At 38.7% G+C, this 13,558-nt stretch overlaps 1 protein-coding gene across 1 annotated transcript in view; it reads right to left on the bottom strand.

Annotated features, from left to right (window-relative positions):
- Window positions 1-13,558, bottom strand: part of COL19A1 (collagen type XIX alpha 1 chain) — a gene marked incomplete at both ends in the record, with an annotated part of 351,791 nt that overhangs the window by 152,755 nt on the left and 185,478 nt on the right. Inside the window, one exon of the mRNA XM_079716663.1 lies at window positions 2,615-2,668. Coding sequence (XP_079572789.1) covers window positions 2,615-2,668 — 54 coding nt within the window. The remainder of the gene's footprint in view (window positions 1-2,614; window positions 2,669-13,558) is intronic.

Here is a 13,558-nt window from a genome sequence, read left to right on the forward strand (position 1 = left end):
TTTATCATTGTACTTTACTGAGTTATTGTTGACAATTAAAATTTTATATATTTAAGGTATACAACTTGATCTGATATATTTATGCATTTTGAAAGTCACCACAATCAAGCTAATTAACATATCCATCCCCTCACAAATAGTTACCTTTTTTTGTGGTGAAAACACTTAAGATCTATCCTTTTAGCCAATTTCAAATATACAACACAATATTAACTACAGTCTCATTGTTGTACATTAAGTCCCCAGAACTTATCCATCTTGTATAACTAAAAATCGTATCCCTTGACAGACATCTTCTCTTACCCCCTTCTCCCCCCAGCCTCCACCACCAGTCTACTCTCTGTTTCTATGGATTTTACATTCTCAGATTCCACATGCAAAGGCATATTTGTGTTTCTGTGTCTGGCTTCTTTCATGTAGCATAAAGTCCTCCAGTTTCCTCCATGTTATTGCAAGTGGCAAGATCTCCTTCTTTATTAAGGCTGAATAATATTCCACTGTGTGTGTGTGTGTGTGTGTGTGTGTAATCACATTTTCTTTATCCATTCATCTGTCAATAGACCTTTAGGTTGTTTCCATATCATGGGAGTATGCATATCTCTTCGAAATACTGATTTCCTCCCTTTAGATATACACCCAGAAGTGGGAGTGCTGGGTCATAAGGTAGTTCTATTTTTACTTTTTTGGAGGAACCTCCATACTCTTTTCCACACTGGCTGTACCAGTTTACATTCCCACCAACAGTGCACGAGGGTTCCCTATTCCCCACACCCTGGCCAATGCTTCTTATCTCTTATCTTTCTGATACTAGCTATTCTAGCTGGTGTGAGGTGATAGCTCACTGTCATTTTGATTTGCATTTCCTTGATGATTAGCTACCTTTTCATATACCTGTTGTCCATGTGTATGTCTTCTTTTGAGAAGTGTCTATTCTGGTCCTTTGCCCACTTTTAAATGGGGTTATTGGGTTTTTTTGCTATTGAGTTGCATGAGTTCCTTATGAATTTTGGATATAAACTAGGGAGTATAATTTATCACTCAGTTTCCAGGAAGGGGTAGTTACTAGAAGGAAAATGTTCCCTGGATGCTGCAGACAGAAATTAATTCAGAAACATGGTCCTAGGTACAACAGACATCTTGGCCATTACTGTGAGAAAATAGAATAAGAAGCTTGGAAATTAACTTCACATGATCATTTCATCTAGTCCTCTGCCTCCAGTGGGTGAAAACGCTTAAGGCAGCCTCAAGAACATAGATCTAGGGAAGTAATCGTCTATGCTTCCCCAAGGCTATTTAAAACATTGATCACGTGGATTAATGAACTCTTGGATAGAGAGGGGCTGGAGAGCTAAAAGGGGATACTGTAATTGTACACATAGGTGTTGAGACTAGAACCCAAATGTGACTACTTTGTAAATAATTTTAAAATATCAGCATAGTCCACTTACTAGCAAAGTGTTCAAACTCAGTTTTCTCTGTGAGGGCTACAGTAGAACTTACCTCACAGAGCTATTGTGAGAAATAAATGAAATATGAATGATTTAGCACATTGTAGGTAGCTGATAAATGTTAGCTATTATTCACAACATTTTCCCTTTTATTTTCTTAGCCATCAAAACTTATTAAGCCCTTTTTTGTTCACTGAAATAGCCACTGGCAATAAAAACTGGACATAGAAATGTTCTAACTGAGAAAACTTAGACATCATCTAGTCCAGTGGGCAGAACTGGGAATAATAAATTTAAATGACTGAAAAGAGATTTGGGGTTAATAGACTGAGACAGTACAAGAGAACATGGTATCCAAAGCCAGAAGCCCCAAATTCAAGTCCTGGCTCGACTTTTTAGTAGTTCTGTGAGTTTAGGCAAGTCATCTACACTCTGTGAGTTACACAACTCTCATCCATAAGGTAACAAAAGTTCAAAATACTACTCCTATAAGAAAGCACACATAAAATGTTTGGAGACTTTAACATGATTTGAAAACAGTTAATAACCATTAGTGACAAGAATGGGGTGCCCCCTTGTATAAAGTGTTCATGCAGAGCTGACCAATTATTTGTCAATGCAGGGGTTCCTTTTAGGGGGAGCCAGTAAGCCTAACTGCCCTGGAAGGTGATTGTTATACTCCCACGGCAAGTACGATGTATCCACATACTACATACTTTATCTCAAAGGCAGGAAAGTAACTACAAAGAGTCACTAATGTCAAGAATTTAATGTGGCTAAAAAATGCAGTTAATATCCACAGTCTTTACAGAATTCATGAACAGGCTAGAACTCCACAAATATAACCCATCAAACTTAACTCTGCAAAGATGAGCTTAACTCAAAAACCCCAAAATAGGACCAACGTGCTCCAGATCAAATTATGGTTAATTTATTTCACCCAAATTATATTTCCACATTTGTGCTGCCAATCTGGAAAATATATAGAATTTTCTGGATTGTAAAAGTGCTGTCAAAATCTCAAATCTCAAATTTCGGCTTTCAGGTAGTTGATATTTTTCCTCAAGCCCATCTGCTTGCTGTATTTTGATTTTCTTTTTATAAGTGTTCAGAAATAAGTAACCCCTGAGTTAGTAATGCCTGCCAGTTGCTCTGTGTTTACTTACCCTCTGACCCTCTTTTCCAGGTGGACCTTGGGGGCCTTGGATTCCCAGGGAGCCCTAGGAGGAAAAACAACACATATTAATAGATTGTTTCAAGTATACCTGCCTTGCAAAGAATGTTGTGAAAATTAATACCTATTTTATTGATTATAGAACACTTTTAAAGTGATTAGAACTCTTCCAAGCCTAGGCTACCTAATACATTAATAATGATGAATTGTCCTTTGACTGGTTTATCTTTGGAGTTAACACCAGAAAAGAAAAAAAAAGGTGATTCCTAACCACGTGTGAGGCGCAGTGTTCACCCCCAGTGGCGACTCCCATATGATTGGAACCATGTTTTATCAAACTGCCATCAATAAATGGTAACAGTATTTGCAGGCAGAAAAAAATGCTGCTTCATACATTTAAACTCTATAAATGCAATGGCATTTTTGGTTGAGAGTGGCTCTGTGACTATCCGCCAAGAGAACACCTAGTTATGACGTTGGCTTCAGCATTCATCTACTCCTAACGTTTAATTTTTAGCATCATAGACATTATTTAATACTTTCTGATAACATTGTCAAGTGGTAGAAAAAATAACTATTTTTTTTCAGTTATAAAAAAGGCCCAGGAAATCCCAGGTGCATGAATCCCAAAGTCAATACCCTGGATCTCACAGACAGTTACTATTACACAGGAATTCTCACTCATCATGAAAAGCAAAATGATGGCACTGCTGATTTTAAAGTCTCTGGCATTGATTGCTGACTGTTACCTCTCCGAAAGCTTCTTAGTCTCCCCTGCTGCTTCCTCCTTCCCTATTCAACCTTTCAGTGTGAGGGTTTAGGTCCGTTTTCTTCCCAGTCTACACTCTCCCACCATGGTCTCATATATCATGGGCTTTGGATTCTCCAGGCTAATGATGCCAAGATTTATAACTCACTTTATCTCTGAGTTGCAGGTCCACACATCCAACTGCCTGCCGGACGTGCCCACTCCGCTCTCTCACCAGCATTTGAATTTAGCACAGTGACACTACATCTAGGACCCTCCCACCAAAACTGTGTCCTCGTCCAGCATCCCCCAACTCTGTAAACCCACGCACCATCCTGCTAGGGCTCCTTCCAGGAATCTATAACTTGTCCTCCATACCTGCCTCTCTCATTTCTCTTTCACATCCAGTCACCAAGTCCAATTGCTGTAGCTCCACAAGAGATTTGGATCCAGCTATTATCTCCCTTCAACCTTCTGTTCCATCACCCTTCTTGCTTGCTCATCTATGAGAGCTTCCTGGGTGACACTAGACATGGACCCCCCCATCCTACACAGCACAGCCAAACCCGAAAACCCAGCCTGACCTCCTCTGGTTGTCCACATGAAGACATGAATGCCTTGTTTCATCAGTCGTAGGGTGTCTTGTACTTGTTCTTTAAAGTACTTATCATAAGTCTATTTAAAAGATTATTCAGGTAATGATTCACCAGGCTCTAAGGATAACAGGTAGAATCAGTGTCTTACTCAACACTAGGTGCCTGTTAATGTCTGAGTGAAAAAAAAATCATAATGGGAAATCAATTCACTGTTAAAAAAAAAAAAAGCTTTTTGGTAAAGCCGGTACTGTTCAAAGGGTTTTAAAAATATGTATCGTTCAAGATGGCGGAAGAGTAAGACATGGAGATCACCTTTCTCCCCATAAATACGTCAGAAATTCATCTACACGTGGAACAACTCCTACAGAATACCTACTGAACGCTGACAGAAGACCTCAGACCCCCCAAAAGGCAAGAAACGCCCCACATACCTGGGTAGGGCAAAAGAAAAAAGAATGAACAGAGACAAAAGGATAGGGCCGGGACCTGCACCAGTGGGAGGGAGCCGTGAAGGAGGAAAGGTTTCCACACACTAGGAGTCCCTTCGTGGGCGGAGACTGCGGGTGGTGGAGGGGGAAAGCTTCGGAGTAGCAGAGGAGAGCACAGCAACAGGGGTGCGGAGGGCAAAGCGGAGAGATTCCCGCACAGAGGATCGGTGCCGACCGGCACTCACTGGCCTGAGAGGCTTTGCTCACCTGCCGGGGAGGGCGGGGCTGGGAGCTGAGGCTCGGGCTTCGGTTGGAGTGCAGGGAGAGGACTGGGGTTGGCAGCGTGAACACAGCCTGAAGGGGGCTAGTGCGCCACGGCTGGCTGGGAGGGAGTCCGGGAAAAAGTCTGGAGCTGCCGAAGAGGCAAGAGACTTTTTCTTCTCTCTTTGTTTCCTGGTGCATGAGGAGAGGGGATTCAGAGCGCTGCTTAAAGGAGCTCCAGAGATGGGCACGAGCCGCGGCTGACAGCGCGGACCCCAGAGACGGGCATGAGACACAAAGGCCGCTACTGCTGCCACCAAGAAGCCTGTGTGCGAGCACAGGTCACTGTCCACACCTCCTCTCCCGGGGAGCCTGTGCAGCCCGCCACTGCCAGGGTCCCGGGATCCAGGGATGGCTTCCCTGGGAGAAAGCATGGTGCGCCTCGGGCTGGTGCAACATCACGCTGGCCTCTGCCGCCGCAGGCTTGACCCGCACTCCGTACCCCTCCCTCCCCCCGGCCTGAGTGAGCCAGAGCCCCCGAATCACTTGCTCCTTTAACCCCGTCCTATCTGAGTGAAGAACAGATGCCCTCCGGCGACCTACATGCAGAGGCGGGGCCAAATCCAAAGCTGAGCCCCGGGAGCTCAAAGAACAAAGAAGAGAAAGGGAAATCTCTCCCAGCAGCCTCAGGAGCAGTGGATTAAAGCTCCACAATCAACTTGATGTACCCTGCATCTGTGGAATACCTGAATAGACAATGAATCACCCCAAATTAAGGAGGTGGACATTGGGAGCAACAATATATATATATTTTTTCCCTTTTCTCTTTTTGTGAGTGTGTATGTGTGTGATTTTGTCTGTATACCTTTTCTTTTACCATTTGTCCTAGGGTTCTGTCTGTCCTTTTTTTTTCTTCTCTCTTTTTTTAGTATAGTTTTCAGTGCTTGTTATCATTGGTGGATTTGTTTCTTGGTTTGGTTGCACTCTTCTATCTTTCTTTTTTTTAATTACTTAAAAATTTTTTTAATAATTATTTTTTATTTTAATAACTTTATTTTATTTTATATTCTTCTTTCTCTCTTTCTTTTTTTTCTCCCTTTTATTCTGAGCCGTGTGGATGACAGGCTCTTGGTACTCCAGCCAGGTGTCAGGCCTGTGCCTCTGAGGTCAGACAGCCAACTTCAGGACACTGGTCGACAAGAGACCTCCCAGCTCCATGTAATATCAAATGGCGAAAATCTCCCAGAGATCTCTATCTCAACACCAAGACCCAGCTCCACTCAACGACCAGTAAGCTACAGTGCTGGACACCCTATGTCAAACAACTAACAAGACAGGAACACAACCCCACCCACTAGCAGAGAGGCTGCCTAAAATCATAATAAGGCCACAGACACCCCAAAACACACCAGCAGACGTGGACCTGCCCACAAGAAGACAAGATCCAGCCTCACCCACCAGAACACAGGCACCAGTCCCCTCCACCAGGAAGCCTACACAACCCACTGAACCAACCTTAGCCAGTGGGGACAGACACCAAAAACAACAGGAACTACGAACCTGCAGCCTGTGAAAAAGAGACCCCAAACACAGTAAGTTAGGCAAAATGAGAAGACAGAGAAACACACAGCAGATGAAGAAGCAAGGTAAAAACCCACCAGACCTAACAAATGAAGAAATAGCCAGTCTACCTGAAAAAGAATTCAGAATAATGATAGTAAAGATGATGCAAAATTTTGGAAATAGAACGGACAAAATACAAGAAACGTTTAACAAGGACCTAGAAGAACGAAAGACCACACAAACAGTGATGAACAACAAAATAAATGAAATTAAAAATTCTCTAGAAAGGGTCAATAGCAGAATAACTGAGGCAGAAGAACGGATAAGTGACCTGGAAGACAAAATAGTGGAAATAACTACCGCAGAGCAGAATAAAGAAAAAAGAATGAAAAGAATTGAGGACAGTCTCAGAGAAATCTGGGACAATATTAAACGCACTAAAATTCGAATTATAGGGGTCCAGAAGAAGAAGAGAAAAATTAGGGGACTGAGAAAATATTTGAAGAGATTATAGTTGAAAACTTCCTTAATATCGGAAAGGAAATAGTTAGTCAAGTTCAGGAAGCACAGATACTCCCATATAGGATAAATCCAAGGAAAAACACACCAAGACACATATTAATCAAACTATCAACAATTAAATACAAAGAAAAAATATTAAAAGCAGCAAGGGAAAAACAACAAATAACATACAAGGGAATCCCCATAAGCTTAGCAGCTGATCTTTCAGCAGAAACTCTGCAAGCCAGAAGGGAGTGGCAGGAAATATTTAAAGTGATGAAGGGGAAAAACCTATAACCAAGATTACTCTACCCAGCAAGGATCGCATTCAGATTTGATGGAGAAATTAAAACCTTTACAGACAGCAAAAGCTAAGAGAATTCAGCATCACCAAACCAGCTTTAAAAGAAATGCTAAAGGAACTTCTCTAGGCAGGAAACACAAGAGAAGGAAAAGACCTACAATAACAAACTCAAAACAATTAAGAAAATGGTAATGGGAACATACATACCGATAACTACCTAAAATGTAAATGGATTAAATGCTCCAACCAAAAGACATAGACTGGCTGAGTTGATACAAAAACAAGACCTTTATATATGCTGTCTACAAGAGACCCACTTCAGACCTAGGGACACATACAGACTGAAAGTGAGGGGATGGAAAAAGATATTCCATGTAAATGGAAATCAAAAGAAAGCTGGAATAGCAATTCTCATATCAGACAAAATAAACTTTAAAAGAAAGCCTATTACAAGAGACAAAGAAGGACACTACATAATGATCAAGGGATCCATCCAAGAAGAAGATATAACAATTGTAAATATTTATGCACCCAACACAGGAGCAGCTCAGTACATAAGGCAAATACTAGCAGCCATAAAAGGGGAAATTGACAGTAATACAATCATAGTAGGGGACTTTAAAACCCCACTTTCACCAATGGACAGATAATCCAAAATGAAAATAAATAAGGAAACACAAGCTTTAAATGACACATTAAACAAGATGGACTTGATATTTATAGGACAGTCCTTCCAAAAACAACAGAATTGTCTTCCTTCTCAAGTGCTCATGGAACATTCTCCAGGATAGATCATATCTTGTGCCACAAATCAAGCCTTGGAAAATTTAACAAAATTGAAATCATATCAAGTATCTTTTCCAATCACAATGCTATGAGACTAGATATCAATTACAGAAAAAAATTTGTAAAAAATACAAACACATGGAAGCTAAACAATGAACTACTTACTCACCAAGAGATCATTGAAAAAATCAAAGAGGAAATCAAAAAATACCTAGAAACAAATGACAATGAAAACACGACAATACAAAACGTACAGGATGCAACAAAAGCAGTTCTAAGAGGGAAGTTTATAGCAATACAATCCTACCTTAAGAAACAAGAAATATGTCAAATAAACAACCTAACCTTACCCTTAAAGCTATTAGAGAAAGAAGAACAAAAAAATCCCAAAGTTAGCAGAAGGAAAGAAATCATAAAGATCAGATCAGAAATAAATGAAAAAGAAATGAAGGAAACTATAACAAAGATCAATAAAAATAAAGGCTGTTTCTTTGAGAAGATAAACAAAATTGATAAACCATCAGCCAGACTCATCAAGAAAAAAAGAGAAAGACTCAAATCAATAGAATTAGAAATGAAAAAGGAGAAGTAACAACTGACACTGCAGAAATACAAAAGATCATGAGAGATTACTACAAGCAACTATATGCCAATAAAATGGATAACCTGTAAGAAACGGACAAATTCTTAGAAATGTACAACCTTTTGTGACTGAATCAGGAAGAGATAGAAAATATGAACAGACCAATCACAAGCACTGAAATTGAAACTGTGATTAAAAATCTTCCAACAAACAAAAGCCCAGGACAAGGTGGCTTCACAGGCGAATTCTATCAAACATTTAGAGAAGACCTAACACCTATCCTTCTCAAACTCTGCCAAAATATAGCAGAGGGAGGAACACTCCCAAAATCATTCTACAAGGCCACCATCACCCTGATACCAAAACCAGACAAAGAAAACTACAGGCCAATATCACTGATGAAAAATTCTCAAGAAAATATTAGCAAACAGAATCCAACAGCACATTAAAAGGATTATACACCATGATCAAGTAGGGTTTATCCCAGGAGTGCAGGGATTCTTCAATATACACAAATCAATCAATGTGATACACTGTATTAATAAATTGAAGGAGAAAAACCATACAGTCATCTCAATAGATGCAAAGAGAGCTTTCGACAAAATTCAACACCCATTTATGATAAAAACCCTCCAGAAAGTAGGCATAGAGGGAACTTATGTCAACATAATAACGGTCATATATGACAAACCCACAGCCAACATCATCCTCAGTGGTGAAAAAATGAAACCATTTCCTCTAAGATAAGGAACAAGACAAGGTTGTCCACTCTCACCACTATTATTCAACATAGTTTTGGAAGTTTTAGCCACAGCAATCAGAGAAGAAAAAGAAATAAAAGGAATCCAAATTGGAAAACAAGAAGTAAAGCTGTCCCTGTTTGCAGATGACATGATACTATATAGAGAGAATCCTAAAGATGCTCCCAGAAAACTACTAGAGCTAATCAATGAATTTGGTAAAGTAGCAGGATACAAAATTAATGCACAGAAATCTCTTGCATACATTAATGATGAAAAATCTGAAAGTGAAATCAAGAAAACACTCCCATTTACCATTGCAAGAAAAAGAATAACATATCTAGGAATAAACCTACCTAAGGAGACAAAAAGACCTGTATGCAGAAAATTATGACACTGAAGAAAGAAATTAAAGATGATACAAATAGATGGAGAGATATACCATGTTCTTGGATTGGAAGAATCAACACTGTGAAAATGATTATACTACCCAAAGCAATCTACAGATTCAATGCAATCCCTATCAAACTACCAATGGCATTTTTCACAGAACTAGAACAAAAAATTTCAAATTTGTATGGAAACACAAAAGACCCTGAATAGCCAAAGCAATCTTGAGAAAGAAAAACGGAGCTGGAGGAATCAGGCTCCTGGACTTCAGACTATACTACAAAGCTACAGTAATCAAGACAGTATGGTACTGGCATAAAAACAGAAATATAGATCAATGGAACAGGATAGAAAGCCCAGAGATAAACCCACGCACATATGGTCACCTTATATTTGATAAAGGAGACAAGAATATACAGTGGAGAAAAGACAGCCTCTTCGATAAGTGGTGCTGGGAAAACTGGACAGCTACATGTAAAAGAATGAAAATTGAACACATCCTAACCCCATACACAAAAATAAACTCAAAATGGATTAAAGACCTAAATGTAAGGCTAGACACTATTAAACTCTTAGAGGAAAATATAGGCAGAACACTCCATGACACAAATCACAGCAAGATCCTTTTTAACCCACCTCCTAGATGAATGGAAATAAAAACAAAAATAAACAAATGGGACCTAATAAAACTTAAAAGCTTTTTCACAGCAAAGGAATCCATAAACAAGATGAAAAGACAACCCTCAGAATGGGAGAAAATATTTGCAAATGAAGCAACTGGCAAAGGATTAATCTCCAAAATTTACAAACAGCTCATGCAGCTCAATATCAAAAAAACAAACAACCCAGTCCAAACGTGGGCAGAAGACCTACATAAACATTCCTCCAAAGAAGATATACAGATTGCCAACATACACATGAAAGAATGCTCAACATCATTAATCATAAGAGAAATGCAAATCAAAACTACAATGAGATATCATCTCACACCAGTCAGAATGGTCATCATCAAAAAATCTACGAACAATAAATGCTGGAGAGGGTGTGGAGAAAAGGGAACCCTCTTGCACTGTCGGTGGGAATGTAAATTGATACAGCCACTATGGAGAACAGTATGGAGGTTCCTTAAAAAACTACAAATAGAACTACCATATGACCCAGCAATCCCACTTCTGGGCATATACTCTGAGAAAACCATAATTTAAAAAGAGTCATGTACCACAATGTTCATTGCAGCTCTATTGACAATAGCCAGGACATGGAAGCAACCTAAGTGTCCATCGACAGATGAATGGATAAAGAAGATGTGGCACATATATACAGTGGAATATCACTCAGCCATAAAAAGAAACAAAATTGAGTTATTTGTAGTGAGGTCGATGGAGCTAGAGTCTGTCATACAGAGTGAAGTAAGTCAGAAAGAGAAAAACAAATACCATATGCTAACACATATATATATGGAATAAAAAAAAAAGTCATGAAGAACCTAGGGGCAAGATGGGAATAAAGATGCAGACCTACTAGAGAATGGACTTGAGGATATGGGGAGGGGGAAGGGGAAGCTGGGATGAAGTGAGAGAGTGGCATGGATATATATACACTACCAAATGTAAAATAGATAGCTGGTGGGAAGCAGCCGCATAGCACTGGGAGATCAGCTCGGTGCTTTGTGATCACCTAGAGGGGTAGGATAGGGAGGGTGGGAGGGAGGGAGATGCAAGAGGGAAGAGATATGGGCATATATGTATATGTAAAGCAGATTCACTTTGTTATAAAGCAGAAACTAACACAGCATTGTAAAGCAATTATACTCCAATAAATATGTTGAAAAAAATATGTATGGGGGGCTTCCCTGGTGGCGCAGTGGTTGAGAGTCTGCCTGCTGATAGAGGGAACACGGCTTCATGTCCCCGTCTGGGAAGATCCCACATGCCGCGGAGCGGCTGGGTCCGTGAGCCATGGCCGCTGAGCCTGCACGTCTGGAGCCTGTGCTCCGCAACGGGAGAGGCCACAACAGTGAGAGGCCCGTGTACTGCAAAAAAAAAAAAAAAATATATATATATATATATATATATATATATATATATATATATATATAGTCAACCTCTTATATATTAAATGTCTTAAATGCTTTGGAATATGAGAAATCTATTCAAACATATCTGAATTCACCTTCATTCCAGGAGAAACATTCTTTTATTATCTAATTTTAGAAAATTAGGATTCTTTTTTATACTGTTGACTGTTTCCTTTAAAAGTCATGACTACCTTTAAACTGAAACATCAGGTGTGTTTGTGATGACCTATAATTATTTATTATGTATACATTTTTTTTGGTTTTTCATAGAAACTAAACTTTCATAAATGTCATAACATTAAGTTCACCATCTAATTTTATTTAGAATAGATAAAAAGGTTATAGATATACTTTAATTTTTCACTCAGATAGCTTTCCTTTGATGAAAATTGTCAGAATTTAGTGTAAATTACTCTAAGTAATTTTGAAAAAGCATTAGTACAAAAAATCCTGGATGTATCACCCATCCTCAGTGTTCCCCAAATCTTTCTGAGTCTTTTTCCACAAAATATTCATAAAATATATGTATTTATTAATTTCTTTTACCTATTTTTGGAACACTTTAATGTTATAGGGGCATGTAGAACATATGTTTTATTGATTTAAGCAGGAATAAAAATGAGGGAATGAAAAAGGTGATCAGTTCTGTTTGTTTTTACCAAAAAGACCTGCCAAATGGTATATAACCAGGGAAAGTTGGCTAATTAGGCCAACTTTAGGATGGTAAATTCCTAACGTGTATAAGAAAAACAAATTTTGAAATCTAAATGTACCAAATATTAATTACAAGCTAATTACAGGGAGTTGTGCCATTTATAATAAGATTGACACAATCTTGGCTCCAGATTAAACTCTTCCCCTTTGCCCTTAGGAAACTATTTTCATTACATGAATAGTCAAACTTATACATAACATTTTTGATATCCATCCAAATGTTGACAGCTTTTTCAGTGTTTTTAAACATGAGCTACTAAAACATACACACACCAAACATTCATCAAGGGAGTACAATTAATTCTGAGCCACATGTAATCAAAATTCCATTCTCTTCACTAGTTGGTGAAATTATATAGCAAAAGCATACATAAGACGAAAATATTAAACTTGATTTGGAATGTATTTGATGGATTCAAAAAAAATTTATGAGAACCTTTTCTATGAAAAGTCCAAAAGTAAGATATGATACACTCACACACATAAACCCACTAATATGCCTCCTGTACGGTCATGATTCTGAATAATCCTCCCCCACCCCTTACCTTTGCTAAGTCTGGGACCCAGAAAGGAATTTGATGAAAAAGTGGGATTATTCTTAATCTCCAGTGGATTATTCACTATTTGAATTATCCATGACCAGGTTTTAATCCTAGCTATATTACATTAATATTCAGAATATTTTTGACCTGACTTTATTGAATATTACTAGTTGACATTTACAAAGAAAAATGATATCAATATTGTCATTAGTAAAACACAGGTCAACCAACTGTGGAAAAATCATATTTTTTCCCAGAAATAAGTAATTAAAATTTGGGGATGATACATTATTAACAATTCTCCAGCTAACTACTCCTTGCATTTAGTAAAGTCAAACAATGGATTAACCTACTACTTAGCATAAAAATTGTAGATATACCTAGGCTGATGCTCCTCAAATTAAACTTGGGTGGAGCCCAGCATTTGTGTCAGAACCCTTCCTGTAATTCCTTCCTACTCTGACCTTGTAAATGCCGTATGTGTGTGCTTTACTCATCCTCTCAGTTGATTATGAGTTCTAGAGAACAAAGAATCATTTTTTTCTATCCTTTACCACACTTACAGAAGAGACTCAATAAGTACTTACAAAGTTGGATCATAAGGAACTAAACAGAGATAGAATAACACTGAGCGGTGGTAGTGGTAGGAAAAGGTTTCTGGTCTACAATGTAATTATATTTATTTTCAAAACTTGGCCTTGGA

This window comes from Hyperoodon ampullatus, assembly GCF_949752795.1.
Source record: "Hyperoodon ampullatus genome assembly, chromosome: 12".
NCBI lineage: Eukaryota > Metazoa > Chordata > Mammalia > Artiodactyla > Ziphiidae > Hyperoodon > Hyperoodon ampullatus.